Source organism: Convolutriloba macropyga, chromosome 1 (assembly GCF_964194025.1).
Source record: "Convolutriloba macropyga chromosome 1, txConMacr16.3, whole genome shotgun sequence".
Taxonomy (NCBI): domain Eukaryota; kingdom Metazoa; phylum Xenacoelomorpha; order Acoela; family Convolutidae; genus Convolutriloba; species Convolutriloba macropyga.
Genome location: NC_134468.1, coordinates 14,600,373 through 14,626,758, shown reverse-complemented (window position 1 = coordinate 14,626,758; position 26,386 = coordinate 14,600,373). Strand labels below are relative to the sequence as shown.

At 37.2% G+C, this 26,386-nt stretch overlaps 1 protein-coding gene across 1 annotated transcript; it reads right to left on the bottom strand.

Moving 5' to 3' along the window:
- Positions 1-1,537: 1,537 nt before the first annotated feature.
- On the bottom strand, positions 1,538-19,223 carry LOC142351755 (uncharacterized). Its single transcript, XM_075404307.1, has 5 exons — positions 18,563-19,223; positions 17,729-18,046; positions 12,890-13,665; positions 10,149-10,272; positions 1,538-2,168 (listed from the first exon to the last, which is right to left on the bottom strand). The coding sequence occupies exons 1-5, from the start codon at positions 18,950-18,952 to the stop codon at positions 1,560-1,562; spliced, it is 2,217 nt and encodes a 738-aa protein (XP_075260422.1). The 5' UTR covers positions 18,953-19,223; the 3' UTR covers positions 1,538-1,559.
- Positions 19,224-26,386: the final 7,163 nt, after the last annotated feature.

Sequence of the window (26,386 nt, the reverse complement as noted above, 5' to 3'; positions counted from 1 at the left end):
AAAAAGCTGACCAACAGTTGGCCTTTTCAGTCGCTGGATGCGCCTTAGAGAGTCTAGATTTAGTTTTATTAAGTGGGTGAAAACGAACGGGAGCGGGGTGAGCTTGATTTTGAAGGGAATGTCAGGGGAGTTGCCGGGCTTGCAGGGTCAGTGGTGGTATGAGATGAAGATATGTCCCCTGAACAGTTTCTTTGAATCGCGTACTTGGAGCCTAGCAGACCGCAAGGCTCTACAAGAGATTTATTGCCGTCCGAGCCTTAAATGTTCATCCCGTTTTTGAAGGCGAGAATCAAAATAGTCAGACAAAAAAATGTTGAGCTGAAAAGCACGTAGTTCTGAAATATGCATACAGACCCATAGGGCTACAAACTATCTAATTGCTATAAAATTTCATTAGAGAGCGATTAAAAAGAACAATATTTAACAATTTACCGAGCTCTATGAGGTAAAAGGGTAACTTAATTTGATAAAAATATGACTGATTAAACTATGGCATTTTACTCTCGCACACTTGACTAGCGAAACAGCTTAGGGAGGCTAGCTCAAGTTTAATGGGGGGGGGGGCGTTGGGATGGAGCGGGAGAAGTCATCACACACCTAAGAGCCACCATCAACACCATGAATTTATTTCTCCTCAACTGTCTCTGTGGATCGCATACTGAGATAATAGTAAGGCATAAGGCGCTAGAAGAACAGAAACTTAATGGCCAGGATTGAGCTGCAAATTTAGCAGCTCCTAAGCGGATATACAAGCGGATATTTAATACAATCGGATATTCAATACAAGCGGATGTTGAACTTTTACACAATTGAAGATGATTTCATTTTTATGAGTTTGTTTGACTTCTGCTGATATTCTTCGGTAAAAATCAATTTTCCATTTTTGCGCCAGATAATTGTCTTCCTTGAATTTCTCGGCACCTCCTGTTCTTTTCAATTAAACTAACTATCTTTTTTACTCTTTGTCGTTGACAAGAGTTAAGAGGTTGTTGTCAATATATTTTTTTCAGACCAACAGTCGTATTAACATGGAAATAAACCACATCTACCTCGAGCAAAAATTTAATATAGTGCCTCAGTGTTTTATTTTTTTTGCCGTTTCTAGTTGGATAGTTTTACCTGATAAGGTCAGCGGGCAAATGCTACTTGATTTTTGTGAAAACAAATTTGTTTATTCTTTAGGACGTTTTGTTGATAAATTGCGTGGCTGATAATCAATTCTGGCTCTTCTTAATTTGGAAAGACAACCTCCAGTTTTTTCAAGAGGCATATAAAAATCTGCCTATTGTCTGTATTATAAATTTATCAATTTGAAAAAAAATCATTGCCTGGCAAATCGTAATTGAACTTCGTCAAAATAAATTAAATTTATTCTGTGGGACGTTCTGTTTGTAAGTCGCGTGGCTGGTGACCATTTCCGTCTCTTCTTTATTTGGTAAGACAACTTTCAATTTTTTCAAGAAGCACATACATGTTTACCTACAGGCTATGTTATTCGATTTGAGAAAATCATTGCCTCATAATTCCAAGAACAGAACAATTTCTAATCTGAATTAAACTTAAACGTACTTGATTAGCAACACATATCCTTGAACGACAGCACCTAAGAACACAATGATCGACATCAAAGCTTTGAGCGTTTGCTTCTTTCTATTTTTCCTTCTATCGTCTCGTTTAGAATCGGACATCAGTTTCAATTTGGGCGTTTCCATTTTCTTTTTCCTTTCTTCTTCAAGGTCAACGAAACCCTTTCTTATGAAGTTTTCAATCGGAATTTCAGGAATCCTTTTAAATGTGAAACTATCAGTTTGTTCATCCGACTCGTCTTGGGTTTCATGAATCGTTTCAAGACTCTGTTCGCTGAACAGTTCATTTTTTCTCATAGATATCAAATTTTCTGAACTTTCGACAAACCCTGAACTTGTTGTTTGTAGATCAATCATAATTTCATCAGTTTCGTCGAATGCGGTGTCTTCTAAAATCTCAGTGGCTGATTCGAAAAATACACCAGGCAGTTCTTGGGCGGAATGTATTTGCTGTTGGAGAATATCTCTGGGACACATTCTGTATGCCTTTTTCTCTGTGTATTCTTGCACTACAACCCAGTCCAGAAAGTCGTGTTCTGTTAGAAATGTCATGTTTAATTCGTCTGCCGGCTCAATTGCTACCTGATGAGGAAAAAACAAAAACGCTTAATAATTTATAGTTTTAAATCAAAATCGTGTTCTGCTTTACAGTTTGTTATGTTGCATCACTAATTGTTCCAACCCCTCTTGAGTAGGGGGACTATATACTCAAATGTGATTTTTTTCAGTCAATTTTGACCGATCGATATATTCATCGTAGAGAGTTAAGAGTGGTATCATTGAAAAAGCCCATCCAGGGTAGAATATGGAATTTAAAAGATTGCTTTGAATTTCGTGTTCTAGAGCGAGATATCGAAATTTTCGAGGTGAACATTGATACCGATTCGCGTTATTTTTATTCACATTTTGCAAACGTTTTGCCTAAAATTTAGTCAATTCTGCAAATATATGTTAAATTTATTAACAATAGTGCTGTTGATTTCATTTTCAAAGACGAACAAGGAGGCTCGGTACTGTGCGTTTGCACATAAAGTTCCGACCCCGCTCATCCAAATTTTTGGCATAAATGTTTATCAAATGAGGAACAGATAGAGAACCCCAAAAACTTAAGTATTTTTCAAAAAAAAAATGATGAACAAAGATAGCCTCCGACGCAAACATCTCATTGGAGCAAAGAAATGCGGCATTAGATTGATGATATCAGTAATTATTAAGAAAGCAAGTCAAGACAAACAACAGAATCAAACAACAATAACAACAAATATTTAGTACATCCAAAACTTTATGTCCATTTTGAAAAAAACTTATTAACAAGCTCAAAAAAGCGTCGGATAAAACAGAAACTAAAAAAATTGTACATCACTAAAAACATATGGGAAAACTCTATCAGAAGGCTCGGTAACAATCAGACAAAAAAGAAAAAACAGCAAAGAATAAAATTGTTTTTTATTTTGAAAACAATTAATTTCAAAGGAAGGAAAACCATTAGATGGCAATTAAAAACGCCCAATATGTTTATGATTACATACATATCTATAGGAGGGCATTCGGATCTGTCATTAATTATTTTCTTATGCGGTTACAAAAAGAACAACAAAAGGAGACATCAAAAAAAAATTCATTGAAACTTTCGAAATAACGCTGTCGAATCCCTAAAGCCATTTTTTGCTTCTCCAAATATTTTCAAATGAGCCTTCCATGAACAAAAAAGTGTTATAGACCTTCTCATTAATGAGAATAGGGAACAAGTAGACCAAAAAAGAAAAAAAGCGGAAAACTAATTAATACTTTTGTTTTTTCCAAAAACAATTATTTCAAAATCATGAAAGCTGTTAGCTACAATATGCAATAACTAAATAGGTTCGTCTATTCATCCGAAAGAACCGCTTGAGACCTGTAATTATACAGAATTTGAGTTACCTCTACAAAAAGGACGTCAAACAAAGACAAAAATCAAAAATTAGTTTACTCTATGTTCGAAAAACCCGTGCCGAAGCTAGTAAATTATTATCGATTTCTTAAAGCGTTAATTTTGTACACTTGTACCCTCCCTGGACACCAATAATATCATATGTGACCTTTAATTAACGCGACTGTGTAAAAAAAGACAAAAAGAACAAAAAAGCTAAGTTAAACACCGCTAAAAAGAGTTTTTATTTTTTTGAAACAAATGTTTTCAAAGCCATGAAAGCCATCAACTATCTACTCAAATCAGAATAAAGGCTCAATTTTTACTCCATTAAATGACAATGAGACCTGTCATTATCCTGGTAATTTCATAAGACTAAAAAGGCACATTAAAAACGACAGTTAAAGACTATTGTAAAAAATGCAATTCAATACTTCGAGAAAGGGTGGTCGAAGCCGTTAAATCTATAATCTATACCTTTCAAGACTTTTAAATGTTCAGTAGTGCCCTATTTTTAACGCCAATAAAGTATATTCGTCAGTAGTGTGATAATGTGACAAAACGAGAAAAAGAACATGAGAAACGGGCCAATACCTAAAAATAAAAAATTGAAATCTAGTAGTATGAAAGCCAGAAAACCATAACTTAACGCTCAAAACCGCAGAAAAAATAAATTTCAAAGAAGAGAACAGGACGAAGAGGCATTCTTTCTTTGATGACACTAAGCTGTAAGTTGACCAAATTAAAATAAAAAAAAGGCGAAGTTCAATAAGACACATTGTTCATTTAAAAAGCAAATACTTTTAAAAGTCAAAACGACCATTAACTTTCGAGTTAAAAAAAACCGATACATTAATTTAAAACTGTTTAAGAAGCCATTTAAACCTATCAACAGTGAGCTTTAATGTGAACTGTTCTGTTCTTTAATTAACATAAAAAAGCTCGAAATTATAATAATTTTTTCGTTTGTAATAGTCCAAGATTGAACCAAAACCAACCCCGCTATTGTTTTTTCTCCCTTTAGAACAGTTCTCCCTTTAGACTCAGTTGTTTCGAATGCTTTAGATCTATTTAATTTGTTAAAAGATTAAAATTAAATGCTGCGTTTTTGATAATCATAGAGTAAAGTTAGCAAAAACGGCAAAAATTTTGATTCTAGACTAGTCTCAATGGACGTGGAAGTAAAACTAGCTCCCTTTGTAGTTTACAAAGATTGTGTTTTTTGTTTTTGGGATGTTTACTTTCAGCAAATTTACTCAAAATGGACCAAAATGCTTATTTCGGACAATTTTTGCTGAAAAAGGTTGAAATTTGAAAGATTTAGCCGAAATTACAGCCAGAAAAATTCAATCAATTTAGACAAGAAAACTTTTCTGCTTTCAAAAATAAGATCAACGCTACTATTGTTATAAATTTTTTTTAATTTTTAGCAAAATTGACAAAATTTTAAGGCAAATTTCCGGAAAATGAGAATAAAAACAACGGAAATCCGTCTTTTATTCACAGAACTTCAAATCCCAATAACTCTCGGTAAAATGCAAAAATCAAAAGATCTTTTTATTTTCATTTTCTGCGCTGGACGGGCTTTAAATGATACCACTTACAACTCTGTACGATGAATATATCGATCGGTCAAAACTGTTTGAACAAAAAACCCCATTTGAATATATAGTTATATAGTTCCTCCCCCAGGAAGAAGAAGCCTTGTTGACTATTTTGATTGAATTTTGGGGCTAAATATTTCAAAATTCAGCCTTTTTTGATCAAAAATTATACGAAATTAAGCTTTTTTGGTCCACTTTGATTAAATTTGCACAAACTACACAGCCAAAAAACATTAACACAATCTTTTCATATTCCAAAGGGGGCAACCTCTACTAATTTTTTTTTAAACTTCCACTTTCATTGAGAGTGCTCTGGAGTCACAGTTTTCTCGTTTTTTGCCAATTTTCTCGAAGATTTTCAAACCGAAGCATTTATTTTTGATCAATATTCAAGATTATCAAACCGAAGCATCTAACAAATTAGCTATATCTGTAACATTCAGAAAAATTAAGTGTTCATAATGGAAGGAAGGCAATAGCAGGGCTGATTTTTGTCGAATCTTGGACTGTTGCAATCCAAAAAATTTTCGTCAGTAGTCAGTCAGTCTTTTTTTTTCTTAAGAAAAATGTTTTTTCTTTGTTAAATAGAGAACAAAACAATTGAAATCAAACCTCATTGGTGATAGGTCCAATGGTTTTCTAAGCGGTTCCAAGTTAAAGCATCTAGTTTTTTCCTCGAAAGCTTGTGGTAGTTTTGACTTTTAAAATTACTTGATGTTTAAATATACAAGGCCACTATACAGTGTTTAAAATTTGCCACTATTTTCCACTAATTTGGTCAAATTCAATTTGGTTTCTGCAAAGAGAGAATGCTCCTTCTTTAACTGATTTAAAACTAAATTTTAAAGGCAGTTTTAGGCGCTAAGTTTTGGTTTTGATACTATTAGATTTCACAAATATTTTTTGATTTTTAGACCTTTGCAATTATTTCACGCCTTTTCCCATTTTTTCACTTTATCACATTATTGACAGTCAAATAACACAAACATGCCTTTTAGAAATAAAGCACAATTGAATATATAAAAACATTTAAGGTACGGATTAAGATTTTATCGGCTTCGACACCACTTTATCTGAGAATTTAATTGAGTTTTTTTTACTTTTGTCTGCACTGTCGTTTTCAATTTGTCTGTTAGTCGTATAAATTTTCCTGGTGAAAGACAGGTCTCGTTGGCTTCCTATAGACCTTAAGATGAGATTCAGATTCAAGCAGATAGCTGATGGCTTTCATGACTTTGGAAACACTTGTTTTGATAAAAAACACTTTTTTAGTTTCGCATATTCTCTCTGTTTTTGGGTTTATTTGTTACCTAGTCTCGTTAGTTACAGGCCACTTATGACATTATTGGCGTCAACAACAGGTGGAAGTGTACACAATCTAAAGATTTTAAAGAGTTTGATATGACTTTGTTGACTTCGACACGGTTTTTTCGCAAAAGACAATATATTAATTTTTGAGTTTTGTCTATATTTGTCGCTCTTTTTGTAAAAGTAAGTCATAATCTTATTAAAAACCAGTCTCTTGGGCTTCTGTTGGAAGAATAATGGAACTCATTTATTTTGTCGTTTTGTAGCTAATGGTTTTCATGATTTTCAGAATATTTGTTTTTGAAAAATACAAAAATGGTTCTTAACACTAACACTTTTTCTCTTTTTCTCCTTATTCGCTTTGTCATTTTTTTTGCCTAGTCTCAATAATGAAAAGTAGCATAACACATCATTCGCATTTGAATTTTACGAACAAAATTTTAGGAGCAAAATATGTCTTTACGGCTTCAACAGCGTTTTCTCAAAGGTTCAATTGATTTTTTGTTTGTTGCCTCTATTTGTTGTTCTTCTTGAAACCGCACAAAAAATTGAATGAAGACATGTCTTAATGCTCTCTTGTATGGACATCGGTGATAAAAAACATTTCGATGTGTTCAGTTGATATCTAATGGTTTCCATTATTTTGAAATTAAATTTTTTTGAAATAGAATTAAATTTATTAACTTTGCTATTTTTGATCTTTTTTGTCTAATTGTAACCGCGCCTTATTATGGACTGGTCGCATATCTTTTCTAAAAAAACAAAAATTATTTTGTTTTCTTTCAGTTTTATCTGGTGCTATTTTGACGTCGTTAATAAATTTTTTATTTGAAATTGACGTAAAGTTTTTGATGAAAAAATTGTTTGTTGTTATTGTTGTTTGACTTTGTTGTTCGTCTTGGCTTGCTTTCCTAATAATGAGTGATATCATCAATCTAGTACGGCTTTTTTGCTCTACTGAGTTACTTGCGTTGGAGGCTATTTTTTATTCATACGTAACTTTTTTTAGAAAAATACTTGAATTTTTGGGGGTTTTCTATCTGCTGCTCAATTGGTAGACAAAAATCTGCTGCTCATTTGGTAGGCCGAAAATGTGGATGAGTGGGGTCGGAACTTTATGTGCGAACGCACATTACAGAGCCTCCATGTTGGTTTTCACAAAGCCTCCATGTTGGTATCTCAACAACAGGTCATCAAATCAAAACTGCCATATAGAAATAATTTATTTTTGTAACTCTGCGCAACAGAAGTTCATTTTAACCACAGTTGTATTTGTATATATTAAAATCTTTGACGTAATTCAATCAAAACTATATTAAGAAGTTGTCTGGGTTGCTCATCATACAACTGTTCTGGAAATTATACAAGGTCATATATGCTGTATGATTTCCCGGTAATCATTCAAATATTATACAAAAACTTTAGTACCTACAAAAAACAACATAACCGACTAACGTCGGGCGAATTGCTCTCAAACGACCGGCGAGCGGTTGGCTTTGTCAGCAGCTAGCCAATTTTTATTGAAGATAGCGCTAGCGTGACTCGACTCTTAAACTTTTAGTTTTCTAGCTTTGTTAGTAAAAAAATCAAATAGAAAACTGATATTTAAAAAATTTGCAAATATTGCTAAGTTTAAATAAAAAAGCTTCCAGATTTTGCAGTGAAAATATTCAAAACTATTTTTTCTCTCCTGAGTTATGTCAAGTAACCCATCTGCAAGACTTGAAAAACTTCGCTGGCCAGTAATGCTGGTTAAACTGAGAAAAGGACAAAAACACTCAAAAATTTTTAAAACAATTGCAAACTTTAACAAAATCTTGCCAAAATTCAACACATCCTCAAAATCCTCAAAACCATTCCATTGTCTTAAGAGACTATCCAAAAACAGTATTTCAAGCTTTAATTAGTTTTAATGGCTCAAAAACATCCATAAACTTGGAACATGATAATAATTTTTGGAAAATTTAAAAAATTATTTTTATCAAAAAAGTGCTCAAGTTGGAGTCATTAAAATATTGATAACAATTCCATGAATTTAGAAACTATGTGACAGCTTTTCATGAAGCCTTGGAGCAGGTCCCTAGGATCCTGGTGCCAGAAAAAAATTATAAAAAAGTCAAAGATTCGAAAAAATTGAAAAACTTGGAAATAATTTTAAAAATTGCTGATCTTAAAATCTTGAAAAGCCTTCCATTACATCTAGAAGCTATGCAGTAACTTATGCTCCAACTCTAGAGGAGGTTTTGTGTTTATGTGGCTGTTGAATTGGAGAAACCAAGAAAATGACAAAAAAAATTCAATAAAACTGGAAAATTAAAAGTTGAAAAAAACTTCTAAAGTTTGTGATAAAAGTTGTAACTTATCCATGGCCAACAAAAAGTTTTCAGTAACTCATTATCAAACCCTAACGCAGAATTTTTGTTCGGCTGAAAAACCTGAATAAATGACAATAATGACAAAAAAACTGACAATAGCGATAATAAACTGACAATAAATTCAAAAATTTGTAAAAGAAAAATGCTGAACTACGTGGTGTTGAAATCTGGAAAACATTTCATTACATTTAGAAGTTATACAGTAACTACTTTTGAACCCTAGAGGAGATATTTCGAATCTTGAGGCTGGAGAAACCTAAAAACCAACAAAAACCTGAAAAAATTGCAAAATTTATCAAAAAAACTGAAAGCTATTCCATGGCAAATAAAATTGTTTAAGTAACTTATTATCAAACCTCTAAGGACGTTTTCTGGCCCCTGCGTCCGGAAAGAAGTGGATAATAAAATATAAATGTCGAAAAAATTGGAAAATATTGCACCTTTTGTCAAAAAAAGGCTAAAATTCGTGATGTTAAAATGTTGAACCCATTCCACTACCACTAGAAACTATGCAGTAACGTACTATAAAACCCTTGAGGAGGTTTCTTGACACCTAAAACGCAAAAAATGACAAAAATTTTCAAAAAACTTGAAAAAATTTGTGAAAATTAGTTTAAAATTGCGTGTTTTTAGCGATCGGTTGTTCGTCAGTAGCCACGGGAGGCGCGCGGGGGGGGGGGGGGGTACACCAGGGGTCTGATGGTGAGGGGGCGTGCAAGAGGGGGGTGGGGGCAACAGCGCCGTGGGGGGGGGGGGGTGGGTGGGGGCAATAGGGGGGGGGGTCAACAGTGGGGGTGTCGTGTCAACCTCTAAGAACCGCCCTTCACAACATAAGTATTAAGTCTCTCAAACAGTTTGATCTGAAACAGAGCTGAAAAGCTCTAAGACAACTTAATGCCCGCTGGGCGCTACCTGTTTATCCTGTTTGTGAGGACGAAAAGTCAAAAGCGTCAGACGAAAAATCGGTCAAGCGAAAAATCGCATAAAAAAAGACCGACAGGACTAATATAATTGCTACAAACTTCCTTTGAGAGCAATTAATAAGTGAAGAAATAATTTATTGGTGCAACTTGCTTTATTTTTAACAAGCACTCTTCAGAAAATGATTTGCATAGAATTAGGTCACTCGGTCATTGAAATCATGAGATTGAGTTTTCTTAGTGATGACTGAACTCAAAACTTGCAAGAATCTTGCAAGTTGATTCAAAGCTTGCATGATTTTTGCAATATATCAATCAGGCAAAAAAGAAATCAGAGTTCTACTGTTTCAGAAAACACCTTTGAAGCAATTTTTAAAGCAATGATTACGTTCATATAAAAATTAGGTCCTATAATAACTAGAAAAAAAGCTAAGGTAGTGTCGTACCTCAGAGTGAGCTGCGAGTGCACCTGTGTATGAATGTGTGTCCAAAATGACCCAATCATCGTATGCACTTTCATCCACAATGTAGATATCTGTTGCTTCTACATTCATACCAGTTCTCTTTGATCTGAAGCAAAGATTGACTACTAAAAACACTATTTAAGATTAATCAATTCTGCTACTCAAGACACAGGTCAATTATAGGCAATAAATAGGATTACCAAACCAAAGATTTTGAACTATTATTTAAATTTGACATCCCTTCTGCCCAATTATTTCAATGCTCCGTTTCGACTAGCATAAAACTAGACTTGTTCTCTATAGTTTTCTATAATCCGTAAAGCTCTTCAGGCGTTTTTCAGACTATGACCTTATGACTGGAAACGATAATTGACTAGGTATAAAAGGTTGCGATTAAAACCTTTTCAGCTACATCCTAGTCCCATTCAGCTAAAATTATCCTTTAACATAGAACAACAGAAACTAATTTCATTTTCAAACGCCGTTAACTCATATGAATCGTTCTCACTCAAAAAGTAAATCAAATTGGTTTTGATTCATTATTCAATTAGTGTCTGTTGTTTGCTCATTGTAATGATTTTTAAGACCAGGGCAATTGAAAAAAAAAACTTATTGAAATTAGGTACTCAAAAAATTAAATAGGAAAATGTATCAAAAGCTGTTGTAAACTGAAAAACTTGCACTAATTTGCATTATAATAGTTTAACAATTTTTCATTGGACTACCAATATTTACTCCATTTGACTCAATTCTCAGAAAAACGCTCTTAGAACATTCGTTGCCGGAAACAAACTGGGTCGACTACAAAGAAAACATAGCAGGAAAGGGGTAAAATTTATAGAAAAAAAAAACATTTACATATTGTGCAACCAAATCTAAGTTTCATTGCTGTAGAACACCTTCAAATAGTTTTTTATACAACGGCCTGCAATTTAAAAAGAACAAGCACAGAACTGTTAAAACTTTAAAAATCCCTCATGACCAGCAGTTTTGAGTTTTGTTAAATCATCCTTATCTTTTAATAAAATCTCAGCAAACTATTACCATATTGATTGAATTCTAAAGAGGGATCAAAGGATTTTAAGAACTAAAATAGACATGAAAATGCCACGAATTCACTTTTTTTACAAAAAATAGAGCCCCTGAAAGTGTCAAATAACGCTCATGTATTATATTTTCTAAAAACTTGATTCAAAACATTCGCACTTTCCTCTTTGCCACTTTAAACATTAAACTGTCAAAAAACGGGTAGGCGTGAGTACTTTTTAGACATTTGGTAATGATAATTATTTCGCTAAAGATTAATGTATAGTTTTACAATTTATTTCTGTTTAGAGATCCATCAAGTTACGTTTTGATATACGTTATGACATGTTTCGGAAAGTGGTCTCGGACTTGACTCTCAGAGCGTTTCAGCGCTGAGCCAGCACATCGCAAAAGTAAAAACCTAATTCAGTTCTGAAAAATTGCATTTCCAGAAAATTTTAAACTCCTCTATGTGCACGTTTCTTCATTATGATTATTTTCAGGTCATAAGGTTTGTCCGGGCTATAATTATCTTACATAGACTGACAGTTACTCTTTGTTCATTAATAACTGGTAAATACTATAGTTATTAGGCAATTACTATTAAGCGTAATTAGCGTTTAATTGGGTACATGCTACGCAATATAGGTGTTTCAAGTACCCAAGCGGGAGTTCGAAACGAATATAAAGCCAACCTTGTTGGCGGGTGTTAAGATGAATATTTTATTTTTCATGCAGTAAATATTACCCAAAAATCGATACTGCCCAATGTAAATTGTGACATGAACACAGTATTGGCCATCCAAAAAAACAGAAGGTCTCTAAACTGAATCAGCGTTGACATGCTCTGCCACCAACCTCGGGGTGTAGTTATCATTTTAAGTGATAGGGATGTAGCGTTTAAATGCTAAAGTTTAACATGCTACCGAGAAAAGCTTCAAATGAGGAAAAAACTTGAAGTCGGATGCAGAGGGAGGCACATTGAAGATAGGACTTTTTGGATTTTGATTTTTACCAACTTTGAGTGTTTATATACGGAAATTGAGAAGATTCATGTCATGTTTCATGCCACGATATTTCGTAGGAATAAAGAAACAACAAAACTGAGAGCTAATTGAAAACCACTTCAGTTTCAATTAAAAAGCAAACAAACAGAACCTGGAAACGTTCAGTAGGGAAATCGAAATATATAGATTTTGTTTGCGTCCTTCTGATGGTAATGCCTAATGATAAAAAGTTTAAATCAAATTTCTGAATTGCAACTTGGATGTCAGCCTGCGCAGTAATTTTTGATCGCTCTCTGTCTCAAAAACCATTAAAACTCACTTAATTGCAGCTGCTTTTACCACTATGTCCGGTTTCTGAATACCAAATTTCAAATGGCTTCACAAAAGAACAGTGGAAAAAATGCATTAAAAATTACATCAAAAGGACAGATAATTCTATCTCTCTTTTTGATGCAATTTTTAATGCATTTTTATTGCTACAAATTTCGATCGAAAGCAAGCCTCTGCAAAAACATTTTTTAAAAATTGAAACCTGACTGTTTCATACCGAAGCAGATGACAGCATGCATTGTTTTGTTTTTTTTTACAAAACTGAACCATCCTTAGAACAAACTTCTAGTTTCGTTTGAGAAGTGAATGGACGGTTCACTTTTATTTCTGACAAAATATTAGATTCGCTCAATAAATTACCTCGAGTTGATGGATATTTGGGTCTTGACTGATGACATGAATTTCATAAACATTTGCTTGGCATTAAATTTTTTCTTCTTTTTCTCATCTTTATTTGATTGCTCTTGTTTTTTCTCCCGCGCACTTATCGGAGAACTTCCAGCGTCATCAAACAGTTTCTTTTCCGCCATTTTTTCTCCGGCACTTATCCCAAGAAATTGCGAATCATTTAGATTTTCAGAGTAGTTATTGAATTTTTCGCTCGGAATTTCTGATACATCTTCGTTCATAATTTCGTTGCCTGTTGGACTTGGCAACTCGGAATCCACGACAGTCTGTAGTAAGGATGACGTGTCATCAATTGATTCATCTTCACCGAGTCCGTCGGGTCCGAGTAGGAGTGACGACTCATTGCCGATGCTGCTCTCGGGGGACAAATCATATCTTCCCCCGACTCCACAGGTGTCAGTTCCACTAAATTCGGTTCCTGTTCTGGTATTGATTGGATCTCGGAGGCCTGGTCGAAAGGTATCAAGTTCGTTAGCGACTTCGTATAAGGATCGGACTTTCGGTTCTCGGATGTTGACAGGTCGTCGGATTGGTTCGATTGGTTCTGCTCCAGGATTGTTGACAGCCGCCTCCGATTGTTGACATGATTGGACGATACTGAGCCGATTGCAGAGTGAGGTCTGGTCAAGTTTTGTTGTCTGACAGGGTTCATCGTTTGCATGTGTGAGGGTAGGCCTCGAAGGGATTGGGAGGAATTTGGGACATTCGGCAGAGGAGGTGGAGAGGTGCTAAAATAATTAATTATTTAAAGGAAATTTTAAAAACAAGTTGATTCACTTTCAAACTGCGATAAGGGGTGCTAGCGCACAGGTATGCAATAAATAGGCTGAATGGGTTGAAAAAAGTTTTTTTTGTACACTTCAGCGCAATTCAGCACATTTAGCGCATGATATTGCATGCAGGGTTTTAGATCTGAACTATTCGATAAGTCAGAGCTTTTTGGAGCATCTCATAGATGAATTTGAGAAAAATACACCAGTGTTTTTTATTCCTGATGTTCTCATGACTTTTCATCTTATTCCGTGCTGTGTCATGACCTTCAGTCAATCTGATTGCTGTGACCTTGGTGAGGGAGTTTACTTGATGAAATAAACTTGAGATCATTTCTGTGTGTGCCCTCCCCTCCAGCGCGTTATGCACCCCCCGTTACCAAGCACGTGTCATTATACAGTAAATCAAAAATTAAAAATATGGCACGTGCATCTGGGGGTGCAAATAATATGCACCCACTAAGATGGGGAGGGGGGGGGGGGGGGGTGTGGTGAAAGGCACACACGGAGAAGATCCTAAACGTGTTCTATTTAAATTCAAGAGCACTTTTAGACACCGCGTTCAATCGACACATCATAACATTCGAAATCAAATAGCCAGTCAAAAATTACTTGCCCGAGTAAGTAGTCGAGGCATGTTGTCGACATGAGTGAAATCTATTGACAGTTTACATCGGAAGCTTTCAAGTGATCGATGACGGCGTTTCATAACTCAAACAATTTTTGCATCGATAAACTCATAACATTTTCAACCAGATCTTTACACAAAATCTCATATCTTATATGAATAGTCCAAACACGCCAAAATTGATTTGATATGATACAAAAATGAACTAAAAGTTTTTGAAATGAGGTTTTTATGCCACATAGAAAATGAGAGTTAACTAAGTATCGGATACGTTGTAGGCTACGCATGAGAACTAACACAAGCTTAATTTAAATCGGAATGTCATTAACTCGGAAAAAAGATAGCGAAAACTCATAATTATAAAACCAGAGAAAAATTATCAGGTGATCAAAATTATACTATAAAAAAACATTTAAAATTATTTTAGAAATTATAATATTCATTTTGCAACGTTCTTCATTTCTCTTTAAAAAGCTCTGCAAATAAATCCCCTACGCTAAATTTAACATTTTGAAGGATCTATTAACTCAACAGGGAGGTTCTGTATTGTGCGTTTGTATATAATGATCCATATCGTCTGGTGTCAAAATGTTTAAAAACTGGGAAGTTCAAATTATATGACCAAAGCTGAAAATGCCAGGAATAGCTGTGATAGCTTCATACAACTGCATTCTCAAAAAAAATGGAAAAAAAATAAGAAGATAGCTTTCAATTTATTTCGTAATTGCTGAGATGTCACATTTTGAATTAGAACAAATCGAATAATTTATGTGTTGTTCTATTACCTGCCCCTAAAAATGTTCAATTAAAGGGAAGGGATACAAACTTAGTTGACCTTATCTCCTTCATTTGAAGAAAGCAAAAGTTATTCTAGTGGCCATAATTCATGTGCCACCAAAACCTTAAAAATGCTAATGAAAAAAACTAAAGAAAGCAAAAAAGATGTCACTTGCCCAACTCAGTCTAATCAGCATGAATAAAAGAAAAAAAGTAGATTTTAAATGAGCGTGATGGCATCTGGTTGTAACAAATATAAAGGTTAATGCAACCAAAACCAGTTTTTGTATCGAAGCGAACATTCTGTGCCTCATATGACCAAAAAAATTTTTTTAAAGAATAATCCTTATTACAAAAAAAATTCAGCATTGATAAGCTTGATGCGAGCCAAACAGAAATCAAGATAATACTCAAAATTTACAAACTAGACATTTTTTTGGATCTGACAGAGAAAAATTACTACGCAATCGCGCCACCTCAAAATTCGAAATTAGTAACAATTAACCTGGTATTATTAACTATTCAGCCGCTATTCAGACGATCAAAATTCGAAAAACTCAAGAGAGACCTGGCTACCAATTGCCACACGAAACAATTGGTCTCGCTATTTCAAAATACCGCATTTAAATTTATGACCTAAAAGCGAAATTGGCAAAAACATCAGGTCGACAAAAACCTTAGAAACTGGAAAGATTATTGAAAAGGTAAAAACTCTTTATGTCTACAAAAATAGAAATAATCTCTCTTTAGTCTCTCTCTCTCTCTCTCTCTCTCTCTCTCTCTCTCTCTCTCTCTCTCTCTCTCTCTCTCTCTCTCTCTCTCTCTTTCGCTCTCTCTCGTTGAAGGGATCTTTGATATAATGAATTCAATCTATTGTTAAATTTATTCTAAAGGCAAAATATACAGATCAGAAAACAAAATCAAAAGTATGTCATTAGTAACCCCTTGCTCTAAATAATTGCTCAGAAACAAAATTATTATTTGTAGTAATATTTCGAATAAATTGTTATAATTGCAATATAATAATAGAAATCAACAACTAAAAAAGTCTTTAAAAACTTGAGAGAATTGAAGACAACGACTTCAAAAACACTTATCAAGTCAAAGTCAGTGTAAAAAAATACGGTACAAACTTGTCAAAAATTTTGAAAAAAATGTATACTGCCGAAAACTAGTGCATGGATGTCACAAACACATTTTAGAAAATTTAAAAAAAAACGTGTTCATCTCTTATATAAGCGACACCCAATTGAGAAGTTAAGAAAATTAGCATAATCCAATTTGTAGCTTGGAGCACAAGCAAACCTGTGTCTATTTGGGAATAAAACTGCAACAAAATTGATCAAATATTGGAAAGATTAGGTTTTTCGCAAAAATGGTTAGCAAAACCTTTGTCGTTGAATTTCAAACAATTAAAGCACTCGATAACGCACTTAAAAATTAAAGGAATTGTTTTAATTCAAATCAAAAATCAAAAAAAAAATCTGGAAGAAGTGAAGGAAGAACAAACAAAATTTGGTTTATGTTTAAGAAATTTAAAAAAAAAATCGCCTTATGTTAAAATCCGAGAAACGCAAAGATTCATTAAATAAAAGTCCATTACTGTTTACATTGACAAAAAAGTCTAAAATCCAAAAAATACAAAAATTATTGAAAAAAACTAATCTGACTTTGAAAATTTTAACGATAGAAAAACTAAATTAAGAAAGTGAGAAAAGTGAGACACTTTTGCCTTCTATGCCTAAGGCTATCAAAACAACTGTAACATTAAGATTAAGGATATCAAAATAACATAGGAGTTTGTACGCTCAGAAAAACAAAATAACTCATACGAAAATTGTACTCATTTTGGTTTGTAGGTGATAACACCGCTTGAGCTTGGAAATTCTGGTAGAAAACAGAATGGACTAAAGTCAGAAGAATTATTTTCAAACGGTTGGAGTCAACTAGAATCCACTGAAGCCTGCTTAATTTGGGGTGGCTTTTATGGGGGGGGGGGGCGACTACATAGACTAAAGGCTTCATGTGACGTCACTTAGGGTTATATTTTACCTTTAAGATTTGATACGAAAATTACACCAATCTTCATTTGGCATTTCGTTTGGCTCTTAGTACCAAGCTGCCGCCACTTGAGCTCAACTGCCTAAAATTGTGAATGAGACAGAAACTTAGATCACAAAAAAACGCAATGAGGGATGAATGGCATAAAAGTTCGTCTAAAAGTCAAAACTGTCAAGCCAAAATTTTTAAAAAGTGTAAAAAAGTCACACATGTTAAAAGTAATTGCTTCAATTTTTGTCAAAACTCCACAAAATCAAAACTCCACCTCCAGTTGTAAGAAATCGAGAGCGGAATCGAGAGTTGCTTTTTGCTAGGACATATTTCCGCATCAAGGTTGTAAGTTCGATCTTTATCCAAAATTATGAGAGGCTGCGAACTCTTCAATTACCTTTAGTAGTCTACAATGTTTGAAAAAAAAATGATTCCCGTTTTTTCCAGTTCATTTGCACAAGCTGCGTAAAGAAGTAGTGAATAGTTTGCAAATGCGCACTTATCTTGGGGGCATACAATGGGGACAAGTCAAATTGAATGAAAAACTGATAAATTTCAACTCACCACCTGACCATGATGTTGCATGGCTCCACTTGAGAGGAGTACGTCTTCTTCGTGTTCGTCATTGTCCGAAACACCTTCCGCAACGCGGCCCGCCAGAAACGCCGATTCTGTGGACGACTCGTTGCCACACTTGCGGGTCGCTCTACTGGTATTGCCCCCTGATGACCCACTTTGCCAGCTGTCACAGAGTCCGTCACTGCTGGCACCCTCGTCTGACCAGAAACCCGAATCGACTCGGGTAACCCTGTGGGATCGGACTGACTTCTCGCTCGCAGACCGTTGCTCGGCGGGGGTTTGGATTCTGGATTCAGATTTATTCTATTCTCCAATAACCAACAATTTAATGGGTATCTTTTATGCACCTTTCAGGCATACGAGTAATTTTAATATTGATGTGGTTTCTTTTTGTCCGTGAACAAAAGCTTGTTCATTAATTAGAAGGAGTCGGAAGATTGGGTGTTTTCTACTATAGCCCCCCCCCCCCCCCCCCCCCCAGCTTATTTTTCTAGTCGCACCCCCCTCCCCCAGCCGTAATTATACCATAAAGGGTCATATAACGGATACCCCACCCCTAATACCGCACACCCCCATAGCCGTAATTATACCATAAGGGGGCTATAGTAGTCATATAACGGATACCCTACCCCAATTACGGTAAGTATACCATAATGTGGGCGATATTATTTAAATGAGGGCTATAATCGGTAAGACCCGGAGTATCAATTACAGAAAGAGCCAAAGGATCACATTCAACAGGGCCACACGACGCTGTAACTTTAACGCATATATTAACAAGTTGTACAAATATAGTTTGCTATGGGAGCTGATAGCCTAAATGTTGTCTTTTGGGGGTTGGTAAAGAACAAAATAGAATAGATCCCTTGATTCGGACTTATCGGGTGAATATTGTCGGTGACAAACGTTGGATTGTCCTTGCCGTCGTTCGACATATTTTCCCACTTCGTTACTCTCTCGTAAGTCGGCATCGATTCCATAATCGGGTAGCTCTGATTCGGGTTTTGAGGCATCCTCAAACTCCCAATACTCTGTAGTGTCATAATCATTGAAGTTTCCGTCGTACCAGTTGCTCAATTTGCAGTAAAATTGTTTCCGTTTCCTCAAGCTAATTGTACGTTTTACTAGTGGGTAATAATTTTCGTTATAATTCTCTGGGTCACTCGGGTTCTCGTCGAGAAGGCACGAACCCCCCTCGACTAGAACCATTGATGAACCAAAACGAGAAAGTGTCTTGTAATAATCTTAAAAGTTATAAATTAGTTAAGATTTTTATCAGTGCTCACTGTCGCCAATATTGTCCGTTCAAGTGTGTAATTTTTTCGTGAAGATTTTTTTCGGCTTTTCATAATTGTTACTGCCCACGCACAAATTCTGTTTAACTTTTGACTTTTTAGTAGTTTTGTTGCTTAATTTTGGCTCGGAGCTCACGATAATTTTTAATCAAATTTTAGCTAGCGTCAGTTGTATTAATAAATGCAAATTTTGAATGGCTTAATTTTTTCATTACATATAAAAGTTCATTATGTTGCATTTGAGCATGAACAATATTAGTCTCAAAACTGCAAATGTTTTAATTTTGTTATATTACTTTTGTTTGATAGAAAGGTTTAATCTGTTTTTGACAGAGAGGTACACGCAAACTCAATGAACTCTTAGACAAAAATCGCTGTGTTAAGCTTCGTTAAATAATGAGTTTTGCATTTACAGCAGTTTAATTAATTTAGGTGTACCAGAAAGCAGGACAGTCGTAAAAAATAATTGAATCGTGTCTGAAAATAACTTGCTTTATAATTACGATGATAGAAGAAATATAGAAATGCGATAAGAAAAATTCAACGTTCTGTTCTTGCTCATGTCATGGTCTCGAGCCGTTTGACCTTCACTACCCTGTTAACTCTAGAATTTTGAAACATGTTGTAATAGAAAACAGACTTAGCTGATAAAAAAACATTTGTTCTTATTATTTTTTGAAGTGATGAAATTGGATATGTAACAGCTGAAGAGCAGTTGCATGAATTCAGGCTCGCAGCCAAATTTATAAACAACCAAAAGAGACAATCGCGCTGCTAGGTTAAAATGCATATTTTGCCCTTTTTCGAGATACAACAACATAAGTACGTTTTAAAAAGTCATTGACAACAGAACTTATCCTTTCTTCTATAGAGCGAGTTCGTAGGAAAATTTGACTTAAAGTTGACGGATTTAAATAATTACCTTTTAAATATTTTTTGTACATAGAGATCCGGGATTTTTTTTTTCAACTAAACTAGTAAAGCCAAAGGGGGAAATGTTTGTATTAACTCTGATGATCCAAAACAATCAGTAGTTCGATGATTCAATTCGTTATACAATCTCCACACAAGCATAAAGCAACGTATAAGCATTAAGGTGAATAAAGCAACGTATTAGTATTATCAAGTTCAAGACGACAAGTGGAACTTAGACGGCAAGATTTTTGTTGTTCATTTAACATGTTTTTTCGTCTGATGTCATTGACCTCAAATCGGTTCGTATTCAATCGACAATTGTCTAGAAAACCTAAAAATATTAAGCCGAAAACCAGCTTAATCGATACATATAGTGGTTATATTTACTTAAAATTAGGTTAAGTGAACTTTTTCGGAACTTTCTACGTATATTAGAACGTATTTAAATCTTATTTTAAAGTTTTGAAATACTCGATTCTGATTGGATGAAATTCGTTCAATTACTGCGTAACATCCTCCGGCCCGGAAGAAGATGTTGGGAAAACTGGTACAAGTTTTACAAGCGGGCGAACGAGTGAACCGGTCGAAGTACGTAAAACGGCGGAGCGCGCGACGCTATCGGAGCCGTAACGGAGTTCCAAAATCCGAGCGGTTGGGTAGTAACCCCTAGGGTTGGTTTCTTCAACTATCCAAACCAAGTCACCGATCTTAAGGTGTTGCTCGGCAGGCGTCTGCCACTTAGAGCGTCGGTTCAGCGTCGGTACGTACTCTTTGATCCAACGGGACCAGATCGCATTAGCGTACGACTGCTCACGGGAGTAACGTTTGCGATGGTCGAACTCATTATTGCCGACAACAGACGGAATACCGGTAGAGTGTTCTCCTAAAAGAAAGTGGTTGGGCGTTAAAGCGTTCAAATCGCACGGATCAGCGCTTACGGTTGTTAAAAGACGCAAATTCAGAACATTCTCCACGAGACAAAAGGTAGTATGCAGTACCTTTTCCGCGAGGCGACGCGTGCCAAGAACATTATACAACACGCGTTTGAAGCAGCGTACCAGCCTCTCCCAGATACCACCTTGACGTGGTGCGCTGGGTGGATTGAACCTTTGTGATTGACTTTATGCCTTTGTGAGCGAGCTCAGCTGCAATGTTGACAATGTTCCACTATTCGACACTTTCTCGGAGCTTTTTCTCCGCTCCAATAAAGTTAGTGCCATTGTCCGACCAAATCATGGCAGGTGTACCCCTGCGTGACACAAACCGCTCAACTCCCATAACACAAGAACTGGTGTCTATGGATGTAACTATCTCGACATGGACAGCGCGAGTAGTGTGACTTTGTGAAGAGGAATCCCCACCTTTTCTCAGTAGTACGGCGGACAGTAACATAGAATGGCCCAAAGTAGTCAACGCCAGTGTTCGTGAAGGGAGGAGACTGGTAAGCAAGTCTCTCCTTAGGTAAGTCAGACATGATTGGTTGCATAGTTACAGCTTGGAATTCTCAGCGTCTCAGGCAGTGTGCTTTGATGGAACGCAAAGATGATCTTAGTTTAACCACTGTATAGTGTTCCTAAACAATTGATCTTAGGTATTCAACGCTTTGATGATAATGCTTTACGTGCGTGTGTTCAAGGAACAGTTTTACAAACGGATGACGTGCGTCTAAGATGATTGGGTACTTTACGTTAAACCCAACTTCAATTAACCGCTTGATGAGGCCCGAGGAACGGGTTGGCCCATTTGGACTAATAAACGGTGAACGTGGAGCAATTCGGCTACTCCGTTTGACGAACTTATTGTCAAGAAGATCTTTTCTTTCGGCTTCAAAAGAGTCTCCTTGCACCAAGTACTGTAGATGACGCTCAGCTTCGTCAAGCTCAGTAGGGTCAGTAATGCTACCATCGAGATTACGGTAGCCGGCATGTTTCGGCAAAAGCCGGAGAACATATGCGGCAATGCGCAAGTACTTTTGGTAAGAAATAAACTAATCAAATGGGAATAACGACGGAACGGGAGTTGTCTGTTTTTTAACAGATGTAGGGAGAAAAACAGCGTCTTCTATAGTGACTGCTTGGTTGACGCCAAGTTTGATGCTATTAATGACGTCTTTGTTCGGTACAAACGGGAAACGTGAATTACTTAAGAAATGTGGACCTTTGACCCAACTGCTTAGTTGCAAAATCTCAGCGGACATTCCACGCGTGCCAGCGTCAGCTGGATTATCCTTAGTTGCGACGTGGTTCCATTGGTCAACGCTGGTATACTCAAAAATTTCGCAAACACGGTTTGCAACAAAGATTGGTTGCTTTTCATTTGAGTTAATCCATTGGAGAACGGTCGTGCTGTCTGTCCACATGAATGCCTGGTTAACAGTTACAGTAAGTGCCTGAATAATTTCGTTCTTCAGCCGAGCGGCAAGTAGAGCTGCTTGCAATTTCAGTTTTGGGACAGTCATTAATTTCATTGGCGCCGCGCGCTCTTTCCCCAAAACAAACGCAAGCTCTGTTTTTATCTTTCCCGTAGGAGTTGTTACTCGGGCTCAAAGAAATGCGACGGCTTCAAAGAAATGCGATCAATTGATGGCTTTCTCAGGAGACTCCACTGGGTCAAGGTTATCGTCCATGTAAAAGTTTTCAAGGACGGCTTTTGCATTTTTGGGGTAAAACTTAGAATTGTCTCTCGCAGTTCGTTGCAGTGCATAGTTGGCGCATGTAGGCAAGTCTTTAGCCCCGAATATGTGGCGCGTATTTTTTTACACTACAACGTTAGTTGTGGGCTCCTCCCGCCACAGAAAGCGGAGTGACGGTTGATCTGATGGTAATACGCCAACCTGTAGAAACATTCCCTCGATGTCTGCAGAGACGGCATAAGGATGTTGTCGGAAGCGAAGAAGTACGTAAATAAAGTTTTGGAGCAGATCAGGGCCAGTGAGCAAGGACTTATTAAGTGAGGCACCATGAAAATTTGCTGCTCCATCGAGCACCCTACGCACCTTACCCGGTTTGTTCGGGTTTAAAACCGGATGGTGGGGTAGGTACCACTCTTTATTGGACCGCTTCTCAACCTTGTGAGCGTCCGGAACCTCAATTACATACCCCTTATTTAGATCTTCCTTGATGGTACTAGGACACTTCTGCCTAAGGTCTTCATCCTTGGCCAATCGTCTTTCGAGAGACTTTAGTTGCACAAGGGAGGAAAAGTAATTATTTGGGAGCTGGGTGTTATCTGCTGCCCACAGCATTCCGAAACCGTATCTCAGGCCATTGTGTACGGTGGTATTCCCAAGGATTTCGTGAGCCCTTTCGTCTGCTGCAGATTGTGGGTCAACCTGTTTGTTTGACCCAAATGATTCGATGTCGTACCATGACTTTACTTGACTTGCCAACTCCTTGTCATGTTCGATATTCACTTTAAAGCACGTTGAGGTTAAACAACAACTTGATGGTAACGAACCGCTTAAGACCCAACCTATGGGTAAGCGTACGGCAACGGGTGAACGCTTCTCATCGGCAGAGAAATTTTCAAACGGGCGGATGGCATGATAGACATCTTGTCCGAGTATCATCTCAATGTCTTTATAGGAATATGTCACGGGATCAAGGACTGCTAAGTGTGGGTAAGTCTTTTGCAGGGCCTGTACATTAATTATTTTAGAGCTGACGTTCAGACTCTCTTTAACGAAAAGGTAGATGGTAAATGGTTCGAAATCCTGATGTTCTCTTGATTTCACAGTAACTTCAACAACCCTAGTATCAACTACTTCCTCGGTATTAATACCCTTGACAGTTAGCTTAAGTGCTTTACGTGCAAACCGAGTCTATCTGCGAGAATACCGGCCACCCTAGAGTTACTGCAGGCGGTATCACACAAAACTAATGCCTTGGTATCTAAACAGGACGAATTGAACAACTGCAATTCAGTCACCTGAAGAAGCCCCTTAACTGATGACATCATTGTGGTCTTATTAGACGGCTGTTGACTAGTAGTTGCTTAACTTTGACCTGTGTTGCCAGAAGACTGGATAGTATTGGTATTTGTCGACTGTTTTGTTGGGAAAACCCTATCTGCTCCATGCAATAGTGTGTTATGCGAACTTTTGCACCCCTCTGCTCGGCACTTTCTCGGTTGAGGGCACTGGCGGAATGTGTGCTTATCGCGTAAGCAAAGTTTCTTATCCCCCACCAACTTAGCTCTCTGGGTGGGAGTCTTTTCCTTGAAAACTCGACACTCCCATAGCCGGTGGTTACCTTTGCATACAATACAGCGAGAGTAAGTGTTTGTGGAAGAAGGTGGCATTTGCTTCTTTGTTTCCCTTTGTTGTGAAATTGATGCAAACACTTTTGAGGCTGTTTTGGTCTTGGTTACTGAAGTGCTGTTATCTTCAGGCTTTGCCTTGGTTGCGCTTTGTTTCATAAGATCATGGGCCTCCGCCTTTGCTTTAGGCCAATCGTTAAAGTCAAGGAGGGTAGGCTTAACCTAGTGCTTCTTAACCGTAAAGGGCAACCATGACTCTTTCATGTTTGGTGGTAACTTCTGTACCGCTTGGTTAAGTAGGGAAGCGCTCCTCAAGTCAACATCATATGATAGAGACTTGAAAACCCCAACGAGTCTGGATATGGCTGCAGAGAAGTTAATGATGCTATCACTATTGTGCATTTTAAGAGGCGGAAAATTGCTTAGTTTATCCAGGTGTGCACTTACGACTGCATGTGGCTGGCCGAAATTACGTTCTAAAGTCCTTAGTGCAGCCTTGTACATTAAAACACAGTAAGCAAACTCGGCGATTGCAATCTTTGCTTTACCGGTGACGAGTGTCCTAAGGTATGTCAATTTAACGTCATCAGTGAGCGATTGCGAGTCAATCGCGCTTTTGAATTGACCATATCACTCGTGCCGTTGTAATGGATCGCCATTATACTGAGCAAGTTTCCATTCTGGCAAGGAGTCATTTTTTTTGCTGGTTTTTGCATCAGCCAACTCCCTAATCAATGACGCATTGTTCGGTATTGGAGGGGCAGGTGCAGACACCTGCGGGCCATTCCAACTTGACGGAGTGGGCCCAACATAGGGGTATTTTGGCTGAAAAACCGGAGTGGCTAGACCAGGTACAGCATTACTAGTAGTCGCGATCAGGTTTTCCTGCTGTGCACCTGATGGTGATTGCATATCAATCAAAGGGGCGAATTCTGATATATTCGTAGTGGAACATTAGTGCTTGAGGGTGCGATATGGGTGTGTACATTTGGAGGCAGACTATTCACGGCGGTTGTGTCTTGGTTGACTATTGACGGTCTGTGCGGTGGAAACCGCCATTGACTCATATTTGGCACAAAGTTTTGGCCGAAAGGGATATTGGGCATATTTGGGACAGGAGGAGCAACGGAACGTACGACTTTGTGTACTCGTTTTTTATTATTCTGAAAAGGTTTGACAAGAGGCTGATTAACCAAAGAGGCGTGTGGGATGGCAGCAGTGAGGTTAGGTGCGAAGATTGGGTTTGGAATTGGAAAGTCATTAGAATGGGCGGGTTCGGAGTTGTGCTGTTGAGTGTTTGGACTTGGTGGAGCACTTGGGTGCAAGGGAACGTTTATTACGGTGGCTGGATGATTTGTTGTCGGAAAAGGAGGAAGAGTGGCGTTTGGTGCTCGGGGGACAAATTTAATTTCTTTTCGGGAGCAAATATGCTGCGCCGAATTATTCTTGGGTAGACTTGATGTTTCAGGTCCCCTGGATTCTGAAATTTTAAGCTGTGCGTTTGGAAAAAGATTGGATGAATTTTTCTGGTTTTTTTGTGGCCGGACGGGCTCTTGAATGGGTGGTGAAGAAGCCCCTGGGGCGTGTACAGAAGGCGGCTGACTATCCGCGGTTCCTTGGTTAGTTATGCTTGGGAGCGCCATGCTTTGCTGGCCTGTTTGATCCATTTGCGCCCTTAGGTGCACCTGATACAGCGCCTGTGTTAGCAGCAGCCAAAAAATTTTCAGGTGGGGTATAATAGGGGTCGAGTTGCTGCAATGTCTCAATGCTTAAGAAGTAATTGCCTCGACATTTTTTTGGAATGGAATGCCTTGAAATGTCAGTGTTATGATCTTCCACTGCTTCGCCGTTATTGTGGCTAGGGCATTCTGGAGGGTCAATCATAACCTCTGGTTCACTAGTTTTCTCCTCATTGTGAAAGCAAGTGAGGTGTTGATCCAGTTTTGGACAGCCTTTTCACTTCTCATTGAGCTCCTAGCACTTGCAGTTGTTTCAGATTGGCTACCTTTACAAACGGCGTCCAGCAATTCAAATTCCTGCAGAGTTGCCTCTGCCAACCATTTCCTGTTGTTTTCCTCCAGTTCATCTAATTCCATTTGCTTTTTCTGTTCAGCAATGCGAATGGCTGACTCGTTCTGTTTTTCAATTTCTTCGCGCATCATTTTAGCAATTACGT

Bases quoted from the DNA above. Each gene is read 5' to 3' on its own strand.
- LOC142351755 (XM_075404307.1), bottom strand. From the start codon at position 18,952: ATGGTTCTAGTCGAGGGGGGTTCGTGCCTTCTCGACGAGAACCCGAGT. The intron at 18,047-18,562 runs TAGGCTATCAGC...ATTGGAGAATAG, and splicing joins AACCCCCAAAAGACAACATT to AATAAATCTGAATCCAGAAT. The intron at 10,273-12,889 runs GTAATTTATTGA...TCTTTGCTTCAG, and splicing joins CAAATATCCATCAACTCGAG to ATCAAAGAGAACTGGTATGA.